Source organism: Plasmodium brasilianum, chromosome 5 (assembly GCF_023973825.1).
Source record: "Plasmodium brasilianum strain Bolivian I chromosome 5, whole genome shotgun sequence".
In the NCBI taxonomy this organism is placed as follows: Eukaryota; Apicomplexa; class Aconoidasida; order Haemosporida; family Plasmodiidae; genus Plasmodium; species Plasmodium brasilianum.
In genome coordinates, this window is record NC_090118.1 from 1,166,118 (window position 1) to 1,189,517 (window position 23,400).

The 23,400-nt window shown below is 28.0% G+C and overlaps 3 protein-coding genes across 3 annotated transcripts; 1 reads left to right on the forward strand and 2 right to left on the reverse strand.

Moving 5' to 3' along the window:
* Nucleotides 1-711: 711 nt before the first annotated feature.
* On the reverse strand, nucleotides 712-12,083 carry MKS88_001511 (uncharacterized protein; the record flags this gene model as incomplete). The annotated part of the gene is made up of 4 exons (XM_067214442.1): nucleotides 712-728; nucleotides 763-9,150; nucleotides 9,198-10,385; nucleotides 10,457-12,083. The coding sequence occupies 4 exons, from the start codon at nucleotides 12,081-12,083 to the stop codon at nucleotides 712-714; spliced, it is 11,220 nt and encodes a 3,739-aa protein (XP_067074877.1).
* Nucleotides 12,084-15,793: 3,710 nt separating this feature from the next.
* MKS88_001512 (serine/threonine protein kinase RIO2) lies at nucleotides 15,794-17,854 on the forward strand (the record flags this gene model as incomplete). The annotated part of the gene is made up of 1 exon (XM_067214443.1): nucleotides 15,794-17,854. One exon carries the CDS (start codon nucleotides 15,794-15,796, stop codon nucleotides 17,852-17,854), a length of 2,061 nt encoding a protein of 686 aa, XP_067074878.1.
* A 920-nt stretch (nucleotides 17,855-18,774) lies between these two features.
* Nucleotides 18,775-23,340, reverse strand: MKS88_001513 (uncharacterized protein; the record flags this gene model as incomplete). Its single annotated transcript, XM_067214444.1, has 1 exon — nucleotides 18,775-23,340. The coding sequence occupies one exon, from the start codon at nucleotides 23,338-23,340 to the stop codon at nucleotides 18,775-18,777; it is 4,566 nt and encodes a 1,521-aa protein (XP_067074879.1).
* Between the last annotated feature and the right edge of the window lie 60 nt (nucleotides 23,341-23,400).

A 23,400-nucleotide genomic window follows, 5' to 3' on the forward strand; every position in this document is an offset into this window, starting at 1 on the left:
AGATGTTCGTTTATGTGTACATAATTTTTCATCTCATTTTTCCTTCACCCCTTTTTGCATTCTTTGATTTTTTTAACTTTTGAACTTATTTTTTATAATATATTTGTATTTTTAATTATTAAAAAAATAAAAATAAAAAAATAAAAAAAATTTTAAATTTCTATAATAATAATATATACAAACTTCCATAATTATAATTAATTGAAAAAAAAATCAATAAGAGTTTGATACAAAGGAACATAATAAAATTATAAATAAAACATACACAATGGTTTTGTGACAGAGTCAAACAAAAAAATTAAGTAAAATGTGAAAGATGTGATAATAAAACAAACAAAAAGTAATGGAATAAAATAAATACAAAAAAATTTTTTTCACCTGCTTAAGGTGTTAACCTTGCGCATACAAAATATACATTTAAATATTTACACATACACGTACTTGCTTGCGAGTACTTGATTAAACCTCTATACATAGCATGTATTTAATCCGTTAAAGAGTGAAAATGAGTGTACGCTCTATACAATAACAAACTCTTATATTCTTCAATAGTTTCTTGCTTTTATGAAAAATATAATTCTGTCTTTCAGTTGATATGCCTCGAAAGGAATATATTTTTTTTTTTTTTTTTTTTTTTCCCTTATACGAGACTTCACATCCTATTTACTAAATATGCTTTATCATTGTACAGTTATACTATTAACTCCCCCGTTAGCACAAATTTTTATCTGACTTTTTTTTTCAAATATATATTATAATTACCTCCTGTTGAATGTTTAAAATTATTTACATTTGTAAAAGTGTCATTTTTCATTTTATTTTTCATAATAATACCATCTTCTCTACTTTGGCTAGTTCTGCTTGGATGATAATAATTTTTGTAATGTTTGTTAATAAATTTTCTGTTTGGATATATGGGGTAATTGTCATTTTTATTGCTATAATTGTTGTACTTCATCAACCCATATTTTTTTTCATCATTATCAAAACGATAATCGCTTCTGTGTTTGTCTCTTTTTATAAAATGATGTTCATTATAATTCTTATCGCCATTATAATGATTATAGTCATCATCACCATAACTATCGTCAGTACAACCAGTGCTTTCTATGAGTCGACTCTTCATATAATCATTTTCCTTACAATAATAACGGCTTTCCTTAACTATATTTTTTCTTTCGTGCTTACTATTAAATTCTGTGTTTTTATTCATTTCAATACAGTCACTATTATCTTCTACAGGTTTTTTATCACAATGTATGGTTTCCATTTTTGAGTTATCTTCATTTTTATAATCATATTTCGTAGTAACTTCTTGCTGTTCTTCACCTTCTGTAATATTCATCATGTTAGTTTTACAATTGCCAGATAAAACCTCTTCATCATGGACTCTTTTATTTTCACTGCTACATCCATTTTTTTGTTCATATATATTTTCATACCGGTTGTAATTGTTTTTGTATCGATCAAAAGTCTGATGATTCCTTGTGCTGCTGTCATACCTTTTTTCATACCTTTCATGTTTACCACTACGTACATTCCTATCGTATATATTACTACGATCATACCTGTCATAATACCTGCTATATTCACGCTTCCCACACTTATCATACTTACTACTTTCACCTCTTTCAGATCTTAATTCCTGTTTGTTACTATCATGTCTATCGTGTTTTTCATGTTTTCTATATCTCTTATATTTGTCTGAGTAATCTTTATACTTATTATTATAACTACTCATTTTTACATATTTTGCGTAAAATTTTTCTCTATATTTATGATCACCATTTTTTTGATACCTTCCAGCAAACTTATCTTCCTCTTCCTCCTCTACATTACCAAAGGTGGAAGCCCTACCACCACGTTCCCTGTAATTTTTTGTGCCCTTATCATCTTCACATATATTGTTTTTATCATCTTTTAAATATGTTTTGTTATTATTATCTTTTAAACATGTTTTGTTATTGTCATCTTTTAAATATGTTTTGTTATTATCATCTTTTAAATATGTTTTGTTATTATCATCTTTTAAATATGTTTTCTTATTATTATTATTCTGATAAGACACGTTGTTATAATACCTTCTTTTGCACTTGTTGGTGTATTCACTTTTATCATCTTCATAATGATATATCTTATGTTTTCTAAGGTTGTCCTTTATGCTACGTTCACTACGTACAACTTCGTCTGCTGCTTCGTCTACTATTTCCCCCTCTGCTTCAACATCTTCTCCCTTATCACTATTCCATTTATTCAAATTTAATGGACACCTTTTGGATATGCTTGAATGTCGTTCTCTGTTTTCGTTATGTTTGTAAGTCGCTTCCTCATCACACTCATCAGTGTTGCGCTTATATGATAAATTCCCGTCATACTGATCTTTCCCATTTCGATAAACCTCTTTCTTAAGGAGTTTCTTCTCTACACTTGTTACTTCCCCCCCTTTTACAAAGTCACCATTTTTACTTGTAGAATTGTTTACATTTTTTTCCTCATTAAATAAATAATCAGAATAAAATAAATCCGCTTCATTTTTATTTTCACTATTTTTTTCTTCTTTCAAAAAAATGTCTATCAATTTATTGCGCTTGTTCATATCATCATCCTTGTTCTGTGAATTTCTCTTATCTTCATTATAGTGCTCAACCCTTTCTACATCTATTTTGTCGTATTTTTTAAAATCGTCCCCTTGTTCCATCTCTTCCTTAGTATCACTGTGTTCACAAGTGAGATAAACTTTTTTTTTTTCGTATGAATTTCTCGAATTTTCCTCTTCATTTTTTACAACTGTATTATCCTCATCACTACTGTTATCATGTTTTATACTTCTATTGATTTCTCCTCTTACGTCTGAAGTTTCGATATTACTATTTAAGCTCAAGTAAACTAGATCAACTTGATTATTACTTCTTTCCACAGATGTGAAATTCTTTCTTTCCAAATATTCGTCCGCTCCACTATTAATGTTATCTATATATTTTGATTGTTCTTTCATTTCATCAATACTTGATGGTGAACCCTTTCTTATATTTTCATGCAATTCATTAATACAATCGTTAACGTTATTATTTCTTTCATCATATTTTTTTTTTTCGTCCTCATTATAAAATGATTTCCTTACTCCACTACGAACCTCATCATTATCATTTTGATTCACATTTTCTTTGTTGTTATACGAAAAAACGTGAACATGTTTATCGCCTTTATCTACATCTACTGAGTAATTTTTTTCTGTGTAAAATATTGTATTAACTTGTTTATAATTATTTTTTTCATTCATATTTTTTATATCTCTATCATTTTTCGCCATACCTGTTTCACTGTGGGATGATAATGCCTCTTCATTGAACATACGATGTGTCTCTTCTTCCTTACAAACTTTATTATTCTTTTCATCATCTTCTCTTTTTCTTTTTTTAATTCTCGTATTGAAAAGATTGACATTTTCATCATTTCCACTAGATTCATTTATACTGTCGCAGCTATTAGGTTCAATGTTTGTAATTTTCATTTCTCCCCCCTTAGAGAGAGAAAGACAGATTTTCCCATTACTATTACGGTTACTACCACAGTTACTGTTGCTACTGTTGTCACTACTATAATCATTATTATTATTATTATTATTATTATTATTATTATTATTATTATTATTATTATTATTATTATTATTATTATTATTATTATTATTATTATTATTATTATTTTTATTATTATTATTATTATTATTATTTTTATTATTACTATTGTTACTATTACTGCTGTCATTGTCAATATTATTTTCGTTATCATTATGGACACCTCGGTGCCCTTCCGTCTGTGCTTCTTCATCTTGTTCGTTAACAAAGAGCTCTTCCTCTTTTTCGACCAAAGGGACAGGACTAAAAACATGTACTCCGTTGTGTCTATTTATTAATACCTTCTTCTTATCACCATTTAGAGAAGCATCAACATGAATAACATTACTTACATTCGATACTTCAAATATTTCATTTTTTATGTCAGCTTTTTTATTTTCAAATATGTTCTTTGTTTTTTGCCTCTTTTTTTTTTGTTCCTTACTATCATTTGATAATACTACTTCATTATCTATATTCGCTAATTTTACAGGATGTAATGCCCCTTTACCTTCTTCCTCATTAGAAACACAGTTATTCTTAAATATATTTCCACATTCCATCTTTTTCATCATTTTCTTCTTCCTTTCCGTTTCTAACTGAGCTAGTTCTTCAAACTCTTCCTTTTCATAATCTTCTTTCTTATCGACCTTGTCATTTTGACAATTAATATTATAAAGGATTATATTTTGATATTGCTTATTATTATTTCCCCCCTCTATTTTAGTCTCATTTGCATGAACAATAAATTCATTAGATATATTATTATTCTCCTCCACTGTCACATCTTTAGAAAAGTTTATTTTCGTTCTGATTTTATTTTTTTTGGGGAGCACACTTTTCAGAGTCGTTTTTTTAGTATTCTTACTGTTTTCTATGTTGCTTAAAATATCGTTGTTAGGTGCTGTTATTATATTACAAGTAATTTCATTATCTATGATGTTGTAAAGATGTTCATTATTTTTCTTATTATTTTTTTTAAATTTCTTATTATCCCTTTTTGCATGTGTTTCTACAAATGTTCTAATAGTCTCCACAGTACTGTTATCATCCACTTTTTCATATGTCCTTGTCACATTTTCACTTACAACCGCCATGATATTATTGTTGATTTCATTTATTCTGTTTTTTCGATTTGGCTCTGTGTAGTTCTGGGGTATATTATTATCCTTATTATAACATTCAACAAGATGATTGTTGTCACTGATTCCAAAATTAGCATCACTGTTGACATTTACATTTTTTATAACTGCATAGCTGCTATAATGTACATCCTTGACATCGAAATCCTCAAATGTACGTTTATTTTCTGGTTCAAAATTTCTCCCCTCCTGTAATAATGGCCCATTAAAATGATCCCCCTCCTCCTCTTCCTTATTATTCTTCAGCACAATATATTTTTTTTTTTTCTTTTTAGAATTCTTTTCACAGTAATTCGAATCATCATGATATATTGTATTGCCCGTTAATGTCAATTTTGTTTTTTTGTCACTCAATTGTCCACTTTTCTTATCACCTATTTTTGCACCCTTTTTGTTGTTTTTTTTGACACCTTCTTTTTTCCCTTCCTTGTTCACTTCTTTACAGCCTACATTGAAATTATAATAACTTTTTAATATTTTTTCTTCCTTATTAACATATCCCTCTCCAAGGTGTGAAGTGTACTTAGGGCTCTTATCACAGTGTATGTTGTCTTTCTTACTACTAGAAGTATTTTTCTTCCCATCATCCACATTGATATATTTCTTAAATTTATATTTCAAATGGGGTATTTGATATTTTATATTCTCATTAAATATACTAATTTCGTTAATAATTTTTTTGTAATCATACGAAAATACGGAAGTAGCAACTTTTTTCGCCTTAAGTGAATCAGAGCTATTGTTATGACTATCGTTATTACCGCCATTTTTTCCGTTAATATTATTGCCACTGATATTATTACCGCCGTTGTAGTTACTATTAGTACTGACCTCATTAAAATTAATGTTGTGAGCGTAGTTAAAATATATATTATTGCTGTCCATTTCTTCTTGCATGTCTTTATAAATATCATCGTGACTTCTCTTGCTTTTGTTACTATTATTATTGTTGCTGTTATTATTACTATTACTATTGACAGTAGTATTGTTATTGCAATTGTTGCTATTATTATTACTATTATTCTCTTCATTATTATAAAAGTAAATACTATTTTTGTTTATTTCGTCCACACTATATACTGCGGAAACGCCCTTTGAGTATATAATTACACGGTTACTTAAAATGTGTTTTTTCCAATTTTTTGCATTTAGTATAGTCGTCCTTATTTGATCTTTTTCGAATTTATCGCTGTTATTAATACTATTATTACATGATGTAGCATTATTTGAAAAAGTACCTCTGGTATTTCCACTGTTAAACTGATTGCTTCTATTTTTAATGAGTTCTTTAATGATACTCTTGTTTTCGTTATAGTTCAAGTTAAACGTTATGTATTCGTTGATTTCTCTTTTCTCGTTTTTTTCGTTCCTTTCGCCTTTTTCGATTTTCTCATGCTTCTTTTTTTCCCTCTCTGCAGCTTTTTTGTTCATGGCTACCACAAAATGATTACTACTCACATTATTCATATCATCACTATGTATTATCATTGTTTTGGCTTTATTTTCATTATTTTTTTTACTGTGTGAAGTACACTTTGCACTTTTTTTGGGGTTCGTTTCGTTTTTATTTAAAATGAAGGAGTCTTTTAACGAATTTTTCTGCATATTTATGTCATTGTATTTTTTTCTAGCTTTATTACTATTATTATTATTATTATTACTATTATTATTATTATTATTATTATTATTATTATTATTATTATTATTATTATTATTATTACTATTACTATTACTATTACTATTACTATTATTATTATTATTATTATTATTATTATTATTATTATTATTATTATTACTATTACAATTATTATTACTATTACAATTATTATTACTATTACAATTATTATTACTATTACAATTATTATTACTATTACAATTATTATTACTATTACAATTATTATTACTATTACAATTATTATTACTATTACAATTATTATTACTATTACAATTATTATTACTATTACAATTATTATTGCTATCATTATTATTACTATCATTCGCCAATGAACCTCCATTTGTGTTGGCAACTGAACTACAAAAACTACTTCTGCTCCTTTCATTAACTTCACTTAAAGGAAGACCTGTCATTAATTTATCAAGTGAGTAGCTATACGATAAATTATTGAAGTAATTTTTTCTATATATCATCGAATTAGCATTATTCGAAATAGACCTTCCATTTTTATGATTGTTAATATTTTTCTGATAATTATTATTATATGTATAGCTACTATCTATTCCTCCACTCTTGCGATATTCATTAATTTTAATATAGTCATCTAACGCTAATTTTGCAAAACCTTTTTTAGAAAAATCATCAATTTCTTCATTTTTTAATTTTAAATAATTCCTTATCCCCTCCTGCGTTATCACATCATCTCCAATATTCCTCATGCTTCTAATATAATCCATGTCACTAACGATATGATCATTATAATTCTCGTCCAATGACATATTAAAAAAATCTTCTTTCGATTTCGTGTCCTTATGTGATGCACTTCTTGGTGATACGCGAATCATATTATCATTCATTAAAAATAAAAAATTTCGATACTTTTCGTCAATAGTGTTTAGGGACTTGCTTTTCTGAATTTTCTTCACACTTTTGTTGTTATTTAAATAATAATTTTCAATTAAAGTGTGAATGTTGTTATCTTGTGAATGTATGTCTGGTCGATTAATGGGCTTATTTAAAATATTCATTTCTCCTTCAAAACATTTTTTCGAAAAAAATGGATTTTCATCATTTAGCTGTTTTTCACGGTAGTTATTATAGCATCTAAAATTGGCATCGTTTTGACTCGTATTTTTTATATTTTCGTTAAACATATAACTATGGTGATGGTGATAATTACCACTAAGATCACTGTTAGGACTGGCAAAATCAACCATAGCTCCCTTTTTGCGGTTATTGCTACTGCAGCCTAAGTAGTACGATACTATTTTATTATCTATATCTTCCGTATTGAAACTATTGTACGCATCACTTCTTTTTTTATTTTTCCCCCTTTCCAAGATTCTATCAATATCATCTCTGTTGTATTTGTATCCAATTTCATTTTCATCAAATGGTGTGTTATTATTCTTGTAAATAATATTGCTCTTGATATACTTCTTTTTCCCTATCACTCTCCCATCAATATCATCATCACTTCGATTATCAGTACCATAATAACTATCACCTCTATCGTTAACACAATTAGAACCAACTGCAAACTTGTCAATATTATTGCACAGCGTGTCTTCAATCCCATCTTCATTAACAACAGTAGTTGCACCACCTTTACTGTTATCATCCTTCATTGTATTAAAGCACATGTTATACAATTTCCTATCATCATCGCTTCCGTCGTCATTATTTATCCTGTCTTTATATTTTGCCATTGAAGTGTTAAATTTTCTAGCATAATTTACACAATCATACTTATTTTTTAAAAGGTCGTTGTTATGTCTTTCACACCTCTGTAAATAGAGGCACTCGATATGGTGATGCTGTCCCTCTCCATTTATTCCATTTGGATTATGATGCTTATTCTTTTGATATAACTCCCCTGGTGTGTTGTTTTGGTTCTCTTCAACGTTACAACAAATATTGGCGTGAACATTTCCGCGATCATTCGTATGAACATTTCCGCAAACCGTGCTGCACATATCACTGTTAACATTATTATTTCCATGTATAAATTGTAATGAACCGTTCTGTGTATCCTTCAAATCGTAAGGTGGAAAATGTGCAAGTTTGCTGCTCTTATAAGTATAATGGCTATTCTGAATTATTAATTTTCTTTTGTATTTTCTTATTTGTAAATAGCTATCTGATACGTAACTTCTTTCATCAACACTGTCCAGTGAAATAGTTTTACTGCTACAAAAATCATATGAGCTGGATCTTTTTACCTTGTTATGGTAAGAACATAGGGAAGCGCACTGCGAATGCTCATCCTCTAAAATTTTTCTCTTTAATCCAATATTGCACAATATATCCTCATTCATCTCATTATCAACTTTATTATAGTTGTATTTTGGTAAAGATGAAAACATCTTATGAATATTTGATGGGTTTAAATAATAATTTAATTTGCTATTTCTTAGTACGTTCCAGTATTTGCTGCTCTCATCGAGCATGTTCGTAGTACGTTTATTTTCCCCTTCGTTTACATCATATCCATTATTATTACTATCGCTAATATCATAATTAACATCCTTATCATTACCATAATTAACATCTTTGTTAATATCACACTTACCATTAACACCGTTATCATTTTCCTTTAGGCACTTATTCTTAAAAATATTACGTGAAAACGAATTTTTGGATGCATGCAAGGAATACGAGCGAACATTCCTCTCATGCGATACGGACGTTGAGACTGACAAATTGTTCAACAGATTTTCTTTTTTATTCGTTTTTTTTTTTTTCTTTGATAATTCATTATATCACTGTTGATACTACAGTTTTCCTCTACATGACCATTACTATAAAAAATATAATTTATATCATCATAATTAATTGGGTAAGAATAATTATTCCTCAAGGGGCTATTTAACACAGCCGCCATAGATAAATCGTTGAATTCATTGTTTTCTTTAGGACAAAACGAGGGATTTTCATATAAAACCGATTCACTATATATTCTACCTCTTATATTAAATGAATTATTATCAATGAAATTCCCAGTGTTTAAATTATTTACTTTTGATGATTTTTTACCTAACCTATTTGGACAAAAAATCTTCTTTTCATGCACTTTACTTGTGTCTCTATTATTGTTACCATTCTTGTGCTGTATCTTATTTTTTTTATTAACTTTAGATTTTATATTACTCATATAATGGTCTGTATTATTTTTTGCAAAACTCTTTAAAATTTCTTTCATTTTATATTTTTCAAACTTTTTACTTTTCTGGATAGGACAAATAGCAGAAAATGTTTCTTCTCCTTTCGTCATATTCTCAAATTTTTGCATGTTTTGAGAGAACTCTGCATTGATAATTTCCTCAACATACATTTCTTCTTCCATTTCGCAGTTATTATATTTGCTCCAGAAATTTAGTGAACAATACCAATTATCTGGTAGAACACTAATATTAATATGTGAATCGATTTTTCTCCATTTTTTACAATTTTCACATTGCACCCAATTTACTACATTATTCGACGTACCATTGGTTCCTGCTTTGTTGCTATTGATATCTTTTACTGGGCTGTCCATATTACTTTTATCTATAGCACCATTATTATGACTATAACTAATACCATTAATATGATGACTATTTTCAATATGGTGCTTTTTATTTTGCACAAAACTGTTATTATTATCAACATAATTTTCACTATAATCAGGTGTTATTTTTGGATCAAAATATTTTCCTGACATGGTCAGATTATTTTGTAATAAACCATTTCTTATTTGATCATCTTTGCACACATTAAAACTAGATAAATTTAGATCAGTCACACTATTAATAGTATTACTATTATTGTTAATACCCTCCAAATTTTCCTCATATTTATACCCATACATATGACCATTTGGAAAATATGGAGCAATACTTTCGTTAATTGTAGTTTTGTTAAAATTCATAGTTCCAATGTCATCTACTTCATTAGTCATCTGCAAAACAATTTCTTTTTTTCCAGGATTTTTTTTTTTTTTTTTTTTTTTTCAATTTTTCTTTCTTTTGATATATTACATGAACTATTATTAATATCAATATCTTCGGACGATTTTTTCCTTTCATTGAATAGTGCAAAATTTGCCTCTTTTTCTAAATACTTTATATTTTTTTTCTCTTCTTTTTTGTCATATAAGCCATTTTTCCCGTTTTTGTCGTTTTTTCCATATTTCCCACTTTTCCTTTCATTTAATGGCTTATATATTTTCTTTTTCAAAATGCTGTTAACGATGAAGTGCATATTGGAATAAAAAGGAGAGCAAAAGCTATTTACATTTTTCTTGTAATTCTTATATTTTTTTATATTATTACAAGTAACGTACATATCGTTATCACTCATACATAATCTCCACGTATTTAATTCCTTCTTCCTTTTCTTCTCATATATACCACCCCCATCACTGTTACTTCTTTTGAATATATTTTTCCTTTCATTCTTTCTTTTTTTTTTATTCTTAAAAAATAAATTCATAAAAAAACTATTTGTATTTTCTTTATAAAATAATGTGCGTTGTTCGTCTTTCTCATCCTTTACATTTTTCTTAGAATTTATTGCTTTTTTCAATACTTTACAATTTTTGTACAAAATATTTTTTGAATTATTATTATTAAACTTGTTAAAAAGATGATGATCTGCATTATAATTAAAGCTACCTACACTAGTATTATTTTTAAGTTCTTCTTTTTTTGGTGTTTTCTTTGGAAGGCACCTACTTTTTTTTTCATTCATATTCTTTGTTTTTTTTTGAGCGTTCACTATTTCTACATCATTGAACTTGACATTGCATTTATCACTGCATTCTTCATTGCCTCCAGCCCCTCCGCCACTATCAAAATGGGAAGATAGTTTATTAACTGCAGAAAAGTTGTTGATGTTTTCTTCATTGCTGAAAAAATTTGCATTCGCCACAGATATATCAAAATAACCATCAGATTTGATATAGCTACATTTTTTATTCACATTAAAATAATTTTTATTATGATGAGTACTTTTTTGTTTTGGATCCTCTTCCATGCATGTATTAGTAGGAAGTACATTACTATCAGATTGTGGATTTGTAAAATTAAAGAATTCCTCGTTTTTTGTTTTTAAATTTTCTGTAATATTGATGTCATGCTTATTAGCAGTATTATTAGGAGAGTTACAAAATTGGTTAAGTGATTCATATTCATTAACTAAGTTAACCATACTATTAGAACTAACATGTTTACCTAAATCATAGTTATAGTTTACTATTTCCTCTTCAATATCACAAGAATTATATTTCGTATCATTATTTAAATTACAGTACCAAATTTTTGGTAATTTATTCATATCAGTATTTGAAGGAAGCTTTCTCCATTTCTCACATAAATCACATTGTACCCAGTTGTCCTTTTCAGGAATATATAAATCACTATTCGTATTACTATTCATTACTATTTTATTATTTATATTTTCATTTTTTAATATCTCTACGTCATTGCGAATATTTGCATTTTCAGTATTACTTGTTATGTTATTATTATTTAAATAATTAAACGTATTTACTATGTCTAAATTTATATTAGAATATTTCCTTTTTATATTTTTTGTTTTTTTTAAGTAGTTATTTTTACTTTGCTCATAATATATTTTATTTTCATCATTTGTTGATTTCTTTTTTATCATAATTTTAAAATAACATATATAAGGCAAAAAAGGAAAAAAGTCTTCCTCTTAAGACAATACCTTTTTTTTTCTCTTTCTCCTTATCCTTCTTCTTACCGCTTCTTCTTGTTCTGCCTCCCTTATAAATCTTAAACTTATATTCAATTTTTCCCTCCTACATGCATAAATTTAAGATAATATACTTGTTCGTCTATGTATCTGTCTGTATACCTTTATATGTTTGCACACGTGTTTATCTAAGAATATATATATGTAAACATCTCTGCGTATATGCATATGTATGAAACGTTACGCACTTAATTTAAATCCTTAAAACATATTTTGCTATGCTTAAGATAAATCATACTATTTTACAACAAAAGTATAATGCTTTATCAAAAAAAAAAAAAAAAAAAAAAAAAAGCAACAAATATGTATGCACATATATATATATATATTTATTTATGTATATATGTGCACGTGCAAAATCTGTTACGGATCATAAAACATTATGGCCTTGCAATAAATTCCATATAGTCGTATTTAAAATATATCCTTTATTTTTATATTTTTATTTCACTTTAACACATTAGAAATAAAACTAAAATTAAAAATTCATATGGGGAAAATGTGCGCAAATTAATTTTTGTAAATATTACGCATATGTAAAATATAAAGTACAGCTGAAAAAAAAAAAAAAAGACAAGAAAATAAAGTTATACTTATCAAATATTTACATATATAAATATATATATATAATAAATGAACTTTTCTTAATATATTTTAAAACAAATTAAAAATCACGTTTTTGTAAAATAATACGATGTTTAAAATATAAGTTTAGGCGAATTAGTACAACATTTTACAAAAATATTCTTTTTCACAAGCATATATTATATAAATATATATATATATACATGTTTTCTACATTATGAAAAAATAACAGTACACACTACACATTATGTATAACAGTTTATGTGATAAATAAAATATTTAAACATCCTTCAAAAGCAAAAATAAAAGTTCATGTCCCATATTCCCAATTATCTTGAAAAAGCGTAGAAGAGACCCCTTGCCTTTTTAACTAACTTTGTTTTCTACCTTTCCTAGGAAGAGTTTTTTCTATATAAAATTTATCCTTCTTGACAACATCAAACGTGTACATATATAATGCTTGTTCGTACATACATATATAATACATATGTATATATATATTTTTTAATACATTAAATTTTATAATCAATTATAAAACAATGGAAACGATTAAAGGGAATAACAAAAAGGTCTATCAGTTCGTTACAAAGAGAATAAAACTTCGTAAAATTAATCGTTCTATTTTTTATTTAAAAAGAAAAAGAAAGGAACTACGGATGGAGCTAATTATTAAACCATCTTTTACAATCATTCTGCTTCTTTCTCACCTTTGATTTTGGATTTGTTCTTGTTATTCTTTTTATAATTTCTTCTGTATTTGTTTTTGTTTAAGTCGTTTTTGGATTTTTTTTTTCTTTTTTTCTCTTTTTTTTTTTTTTTATATATTGTTGTTTATATTAATGTTCATAAACTTAGCTCGCTTTTCTGTTTTTATTTTTGTACTTATTTATATATAGGGAAATTTTCTATTATTAAGGATACGCTCGCTTCATTAAATTTTATATAACGAATTTTATGAGAATATTCTGTTACATATATTTTATATTTCATAATTGATTTATCCTTATTCGTTTAAATGTTGTTAAATTTTAAAATAGCATACTTAATTCCTTTTGCATATTTTCATTTCTTACTGATAATTTATACATATATATATATATAATATATGCAGTAACAAACAATTGTATGATGTATATATGTATGCATGTACATATAAGTATATTTATGTACGATATGTTTGCTTAACTATTTCATTTTTATAAATTTCTACTCAAATAAAAGAAAATTTTTTTTTTCGTTTATTTTTTCTCTCTTTATTTCGCTTATTATTTTGCTTAACTATTTTGCTTACTATTTCGCTTATTATCTCGCTTATTATCTCGCTTATTATCTCGCTTACTATCTAGCTTACTATCTCGTTTATAATTCTTTTTTTTTTTTTTTTTTTCTTTCATTTTGTCAAGTTTTGAAATTTATTTTTTTTTTTTTAATCAAAAAAAAAATTTTCTTTCGTACTTCGAAATAAGGAACTTTCTTTTATTTTGATGAAATATATAATATCATCAAATGGCAAATAAGGAAAAATTAATTGTAAAATAAATATATTAAAGCTTCCTTCCGATCAATTTGTCATTTCACAAATATATAAAAAATGAAAAATTTACAATAAAATAAAAGAGCATGAGGAAAAATTTTATGGGTAAGGCACATTTCAAAATTGTTTAAGGCAAAAAAAAAAAAAAAAGAAAAATATTTTGGTATTATATTATTATGTGTTGCCACTTGAACACATCTGAGAATGTATACATATACATATATTTATGTGCACGTACCTCTCAAATATTTAAATATTGTTAAAAAAAAAAAAAAGAAATACAGAATATAAAATAAATTGAAAACTGAAAAGTACAGAAAAAGAATAATATATTAGTGTATATTTTTTTTAATATGAAGATAAAATTTTACGAAGCTTTTAAAAAGAAAAAAGGAAAAATATTCATTAATATTGCAAAAAAAAAAAAAAAAAAGAAGAAACCGTTTACTTATACCTGTTAAGAATCATGAATAGGGGTAAGCTTTTATTTCAACTTAAAAAGATACTTACATTAGAGGAAAGTATAATAAACGCAAAAAAAATAAAATAAAATAAAATAACAAATTAATGAATTACAAAATTAGTAATTTGTTATTCAAGAGAGAGATGTGCTTCAAAGTTGTTCATATTTATTGTATATGTATGTATATGAATATTACTTGATAAAATATAACAAAATTTTCAGAGAACGTCGAATTTGACCGCATTTAAAGATTGTAATCATTTATGATTATTTTCAACCGTTCCAATAAAAATCATAGAAAAAATTGAAAAAGGATTGCAAAATAGATTAGAAAAAATAGTTTTTCTCTCCAACTTTTATGGTTTACTTTTTTGTTATATTGGAAAAGTCATCTCTTTTTTTTTTTTTTTTTTTTTTAGTGCATGAATAATGATATTTGGCATGTACACACTTACTATACTTTTTCTTGTTGAATCGTACGATTTAAAATTAAGTTTAATATTTATCTAATTCCCATACATATGTGATAATAGGAATGTTGCTGAAAATAATTAAGAGAAAAACAGACAAAAAAGAAAAAAAAAAAAAAAAAAATTAAAATACAAAAATAATAAGAACGAACAAAAAATTAAAGATTTAACAAATTAGCGAAATAACTAAAATAACGACTCAGTTAATGCAAAATTGTATAGTTGTACGATAAAAAGTGGAATGAAATAAAACGCAAGAGGGGAAGGAAGAATAAAGAAGCAAAAATAAAAAAAATATAAATGAAGTAAAAAAGGTGCCTTGAGAATTGATATCATAAGAGAGTGTCACATAAACGCATCTGTATGTGTGTACGTGTGAAGGAATGACCGTGTGAATGTATAAACACAGGCATACGCGCACTGCCGCACAGCTACCCACATGTATATATTCACGAACGCACAACCATCCACATGCTTATATTAATGCACGCTTGAGCATTGCATTACCCACGTACTATTTTAAGGGAGTGTATGTAATAAACGGGGGAGGATGAAGCTAGATATATCGTGCTTCTGCTTTCTGTCGAGAAATGAGTACCGAGTATTGACAGCGATTGAAATGGGCATGCGAAATCATGAATATTTGCCCGTATCATTAATAGCAAGCATAGCAAATTTAAGGAAAGAAGGTATAACATCTGTTCTGAAAAAATTATTAAAAAATAAATTGATAAGTCATGAAAATAGAACATATGATGGGTATAAATTAACATATTTAGGATACGATTTTTTGGCCTTACGTGCTTTTCTAAATAGAGGAATTTTAAAAAGTGTAGGGAATCAAATAGGAGTAGGAAAAGAATCGGATATATATATATGTAAAGATATAAATGATAATTTATTATGTCTGAAAATACATAGGTTAGGTAGAATATCTTTTAGAACAATAAAAAATAATAGAGATTATTATGGGAAAAAAAAATTTAGAAATTGGTTGTACTTATCAAAAATTGCAGCAACAAAAGAATATACATATTTAAAAGCATTATATGAAAATAATTTTCCTGTACCTAAACCATATGATCTAAATCGGCACATGATTTTGATGTCATATATAAATGGTTATCCCTTATCACATGTTAAGATAAGTAATCCTTTTAAAGTTATAGATTTTTTAATAAATACAATAATAAAATTTGCTAAAGCAGATATTATTCATGGAGATTTTAATGAGTTTAATATTTTAATTGATGATGATGAAAATATAACGATTATTGATTTCCCTCAAATTGTTTCCTTACATCATGAGAATGGAAAAACATATTTCGAACGAGATGTTAAATGTGTTATAAATCACTTTTTTCGGAAATATAAAATTAAAATTGAAGATTACCCTTTATATGAAGATGTCATAGGACTAACTAATCATAAAATTGTTTCGGAAGAAGTAAATGTTTCGGTTAATGAGGATGATATGCTTTTACAAATTTTGCAGAATGATAAGTCGTACTCTTGCTCTAGTTACTCGGAGGGGAATGCAAACTGTTTTGTGCAGTACGAGGATGGGTACTCGTCACTTGGCAGTGTTGAAGAGGAGGAAGTACAGGAAGAGGAAGAAAAAGAAAAAGAAGAAGAGGGAGAAGATGAAGACGAAATAAGGAAAGATAAAGAAAGGAACCCCGAAAAGTATGGAAGTGGGAAAAGTCAAACAGACGAAGGAGACAAAACAAATGGGGAAGATAAAACCACCGAGGAATATGATATAAGCTGGAAAGACTACCTGGACAAACTTCATATAGCACGTACAATGAAAAAGGAAGTTGATAAATTAGGAGAGAATAACACTCCTTCATTTCATTCCCCTCAAATATCAGAAGGTGATTTTAAGGACGCGTACGAATGTACGAATGATAAGGAAGAGGAAAACATAAAAATAGAAAAGAGAGAGGATAATATAGATGAAGATTTTTCTAAAGGTTCTTGTGAAAGTCAAGAAAAAGTTTTCGAGTTAACAACTGAAGAGAGGGGCATACCAGAGCAAATGAAAAAGGCAAAGGGAGATTATACTCAGGAAGTTGAAAAGGTACCAACTGAGAAAAGAACATGTGAAGTTGATGAGGGAAGTTACGAACGGGGTGACAGTTGTGATGATGACAAATGCTACTATGGCAAATGTGAGAATGATATTTGCCAAGCTAATGACATCCATATCATCGATGAAGTCGATAAGGGGGAGGAGCAAAACGATGAAAAGATAAACAAATTTGTCCAAGAGGAAGAAGGGAGCAAAACGAAAGAGCAGATTAGCCAAACGGAAGACTATGACGAAAGGAGTTCCTATAGCGATAATATTAGTTTAAGCACAAACGATTGTGACGAGAGTAGCATAACGGAATATTCAAGCTGCGATTCGCACAACAGCCTTTCTGAAGATACAACAAAAAAACTGTCCGATACATGGAAACCGCACATAAAGAAATATACAAAGGAGTACGTAAAAAGTAAACTGAAATATATGCACAGAAAAAAAAAGAGCAGAGAAAAGTACAAGGAAAATTTAAAAACGAAGAATAAAAAAAAAGTGATGGAGAAAATTAAAAATTACTTATAATTAAAAAAAGTGTGTTTATGGGTTTATGTGTATATGTGTACAAACTAATATGTATGTATATGTACCTACGTACATATGTATGTAACAAAATGTACCGTTTTAGCCTTCCCACGATGGGACATATTCGGAACACGCACAGGTATATTTTTTGCACGTATGTACGTAGAAGACCACAGATTAATCGAAACATTTTTTTTTTTTTTTTTTAACCCTTATGTATTGCGCATAACGCACAAAACTGCGTAATAAATTTTTTTTTACAAATATTAACTTTTTCACAAAAAAAAAATGTTCAAATTGGGGGAAATAAAAAGAAAAGAGAATATTCTTACCCCGTTATATTGTTTTATTTTAGAAAAAAGTAAAAAAAATGTAAAAAATATAAATAATATAAAAGATAAAAAAAATAAAAATAATTACCCATTTGTAGAATTGCACATGTGTACTGAAGAAGAAACTTCAAAATTAAAAAATAGAGAATGGGACGTTTTTTAAATTTTTCGTCATAAGTCTGTACATGTGGACATAACATGTATACGTATATTTTCTTTAGCTTAATGTGTATTTATAATTGTTTTACTCTACTTGTCTAAAAGTATTATGGAAAAAAATATCACGATCTAGTTGTAAAAGTTCACTTATTTGGGCGAAAGGTGTGTGCTCATATGATAATAAAAATGTAAATACACTCCAAAAAAAAAAAAAAAAAATTAATGTATGCATGTATGTACGTATATATGTATGTATGTATGTATGTAAATATGTATGTATGTATGTATGTATGTATGTATGTATATATATATGTACGTATATATGTGTACTTCGTACATTCTGCATAATCAGCACATACGTGGATGCACATGAAAAACTGCTAACAAGCCCAAGGAAAAGCGCTGAGAATGTGGCACCTGAACTTAAGGCTAACCGTAAAATTTGTATAAAAAGTCGAGGAAGGAAACAATTTGTTTGTCGTCGTTCACGTAATTCATGTGTGTAATATGCAAGTCGGGTCGAATGAAAATATACATTGCAGATTTGAAATTGTGTGATTCTATTAAATTGTTTGGCAAGTTTAATTTTATATTAAATTGTTTTTGAAAGTCGTTTAAAAAATCGTATAATATATGTTGCCTTTTAATTCTTGGGGCTTTTATGTTATTTAGTAGCTGATTAGGTACATTATAAAAATTAATATTTAAACGTGTAAAGGAGGAGGAGGATTTTAAGGGGAATAATTTTGTGTTACTTTGGATAAATTCGTTTTTGCTGTTATTACATAAGACCCATATAATTTGCACAGAATATTTATTAGGAGTCTTCATCATTGTTCTGTAGGTTAAACTTCTTATTTTTATTAGCTTATCTAGGGATGCTTTGTCATATGTCCATTCATACCCCTTGTAATTCCCCAAGTAATATTCCCTGCCATATTTTCTGTTCCTTTTTTTGAACGATTTAAAATTCACATATGGAGTGCTTCTTACCTCTGATATGTTTATACATAATATTAGTGTGTGGACTTGATCACGTAGGTAATCATATAGGCACACACTCTTTTCTTCGTAATTATTATTTGAATAAATATATTTTAAAATGCAATTTTTTGCTCTATCTGAGCAGATGAAACTAGTACTGCACATCTTAACGGAACTATTGGCTACAATTTGTCCATAATAATTATTCTGTAGCATAAAAGTTTTTAAGTAAAATTTTTCAAAAAAGTTATGAATTGAAGAAAAATTAGCAAACGGACAAGTGCAACAATTTAAAAAGGATAATATGTAATATATATAGTTATAATTACAATTACAGTTACAATTACAAGTAGTATTACCATTACAATTAAAAATAAAAAAAAAAAAGTTAAAAATTTTGCTATTCCATGATAAAACCTTTTCTGAAATGAATTTTCTCTCTTTGTCGTAAGACTCTAATAATAGTGAAGAAGAATTATGATTAATTAAATAATTTAACTTCCATCCAATATTATAAACATCATGTATAGTTAAGTTAATACTTATATTGAATAGTGGGTTGTAAAAACAGTTAGATTCCCCTGCTAATATTATCGAGTTACGATAATAATTTTTACAAATTTTATCTTTATGTCTACCAACTTTTAAATTATACAAATAATATAGTTCAATACTTGGAAATACATTTTTAATTATATCAATAACCTCTTCATAAGTAACTTTTTTTGACCTCTTTATATGATATAAGCATTTGTTAAGGGTTTTTCCTCCCCCCCTTCTGCATATAGTCAAATGCCAGTTGTAACTGCCTTTTCCCATAAAAAACATGGACCCATGATCAATCCCCTCTCTAGAATTGTTGCTTACGGCGTCAGTAAAGCTATTGTCAGTTCCATCATGTCCATTTTCCTTCCGAACAATTCGGTATCCATCAATGTTCCCTATGTTGTACCTACTGTTCGTCACCTTCAAAGGGGTCTCTTTATCAGTGTTAAAAGAATTGTTCGTTGGAAACCTCCTATTTTTATTACCTTTCCTTTGCATGTCTATATTTTCTTCTTTCATACTGAAAATGTCATTATTGTAGTCATTACATTCCTCATTCATATTATTATTCAACAATATTATTTCATTGGCATTGGGATTGTCATCACCGTCGATCCCCCCATTTGTAAAGGCTTCCTTTGAATAGGGGATGCAACTATGAGAGGAATTACCAACATTGTTGTTGAACTTATAGATGGTATTACCAACACCCCCAATACTACGAGCAGCAACAAAACCTTGTGGCTCCCCCCTGCAGCTGCATTTGTCAAGGGGCTGTTCAGAAGAAGCTCCCGCAACAGTACCTAACAAAGATACACTTTCCTTCAATGAAGCCTCTCTCCCTACATGGTCCATTTTTTGAAATAAAAATATTCTGCCTTTCACCTTAGTATCAAATACATCAGGGTAGTTCCCTTCTGAACTACTTCTCAATTTTATTGAATTCTTCATGTGTTTTTCATATTTTGGAATTTCCTCAAATGCGTAATTTTTCTTTTCAAAAGGCATTGTTGTGTCGGCTATGTCATATGTACATGTGTTAGGGGTTACCACATCATTTTTATAAGAATGTGGGTTGTCTATATTGGCTGGAACTTCTTTTTTTAAAAATAATAATGAACTGGTGGCATATGTTGATATTTGTAAATTTTTTTTTTCCCTTCTCTTATGTTCACCAGAGGAAGTACTACTGTTTCTATTTTTACTATAATAGTCTAAAATTTCTTGATAAATAATATTTTTTTGTTCTTTCTTTTGAGAAGATATATCATTTACGTAGTTTTTTGAATTGTCATGGTGGTCTACTTCGTTTATATTGTCTACACTTATATTATCCATGTGGATGCGTTTGTTTCCCTTTTGAATGTTATGGTTAATATAGTTTTTATGAAAAATATTTATCTGTTTGCTATTACAGAGGTGCGCATATTTTTCCCCCTCATTGTATCTGTGATCAGCGTTTTGGCTGGCTGTTTCATTTCTCAATGACACGTTTGAGTTGTCTTTGTCCGTGTTAGATAAGCTAAAAAACTGGGACGTTTGTGCAATTTTTAATTTATTTTTTTTTTTTAAAAGGTTGATGTACTTTTCTTTTTTTCTTAGATTACATTCCATCTTAATTTTTTTTATGATTTTTTTAATTTGTTTATCCTTACAGTAAAAGTTCTTCTCATTTATATTAGTAATATCTACAAATATGGGGAAGCAAGTAACAAAACCGTACTTCGATTGAATTATAGATAAGTTATAGTGACTCATGTCATTGTTCCATTTTGCGCATATATCTACAGAAATATATTCTATCTTTTCATTTTTTTTATCCTCCAATTTTATATGTGCGAATTTTCGGACACTCGACTTCCTCCCGTCAACACCTACAATATATTTGCTTTTAATCTCGGAGTAGTGCCGCACATCTTTCTTGTTCCGTCCCCTGTGGTAGTAGTAGTTGGTACTGCTGACATGATTACTTCCGTCGAGGCGATCCCTTCTATTGAGGCTTTCCCTTCTGCTGGGACTATCACGTCTTCTGTTGCTACCAATTCTCTTGGTACCACCCCTGCTGTATGGAAAGTTATTTTGCCTTACATAGGCTGTCATTAGATTTAGATTCCTTCTTTTCCCCTTACTTATATTTATACTACTGTTCTCTTGTATAACTAGAAACTCTTCGTTATCTCCCTTGTTTCCATTGCGTAGACTGTATTCACAGCTTTTATTAATAGGATCATTTATTATATCTTCATCCTTATGACGGATATGATTTCCCCCATTTAGGTTTGTTAATAAGGGTAGCTTTATCTTCGTTGTGACTCCTTGAGATGTAGTTGGAAATGAACTATCCGATATTCTATGCTTATAATCGTTGAGGGAATTTTTATAATTAGTACTACTTCCGGAATTAATGAAACAACTAGGGTAAAAGGATATTGGTTCTGTTTCATTTGACAAACTAGAAATGGTATTAGTACTATATGAAGTGGCTGAACTTGTGCTCATGTTCGAGCTGCTTTCAGTTTTATAAGTGAAACTTGTACAAAAGCTACCATTTTTATTATTTTCCTTTTTATTATGATTTAAGAGATATTCTTTTTTTCTCAAATTATTGCTCATTTTGTCCTTCCCACGTGTGTTACTTCGTATGCTACTTCGTATGCTACTTTGTGTGCTACTTTGTGTGCTACTATGTGTGCGACTACTGCATTTACTATTGCAGGGTCTTCTTCTGCTTATACCTGTATTCTCGCTTTGCCTACTTTTCAAGAGAGATGGCAAGGTATATAATTTCCTCACATTTCTTCTTTTTTCCTTTTTATTTTTGTAAGGTTCATTAGAATTAGTCTTCCTCGATATTCTTTTCTCACCATATTTTGACGATATTTCTTTATTCATTTTCTGTGGTTTTATTATAATGTTGTTCCTATTTTTATATCCATATTCCTTAGTATCATTAAATAATTTTTTATTTTCCCTATTATTGCAATTTTTGTTGATACCCCGCAGTATAGTATAATCCTCTACTAAAAAATGGAATTGCTTTATGTATTTTCTCAAAATATTATTTAGAACTATTTTGTTAATACTCAACATATATGGTATAGTGACATTAAAATTTTGAAAGAATGATTTACTTGTTTTGTGTACTAATTTATTTTCTATATATAAACTGATACCAGTTAATTTTAAACTATTGATTAGAACCTCCGATAGGATATTTAAATCTTGCAACATTTCAAGTGTCCTAGGGTATAGTAAATACTGTTCATTAGTTTTCTCTTCTTCTAATTTTTCTTCACATGAGCTTATTATTAAATGTTTTACATTTTTTCTTAACAAGTCTAATGACAACAGTAGTCCACCTGTGCTTGTTCCTACAATGAGCACGTCTGTTTCTCTCTCTCCTGCTACCATATGCTTACAGGACGTACTTTCCCTTTTTTCGTTATCCTTTTTAATTACATCCATTTTTACGTAAAAAATGGTTAAGAGGAACAAAAAAAAAAAAAAAAAAGGTGAAAATGGTTC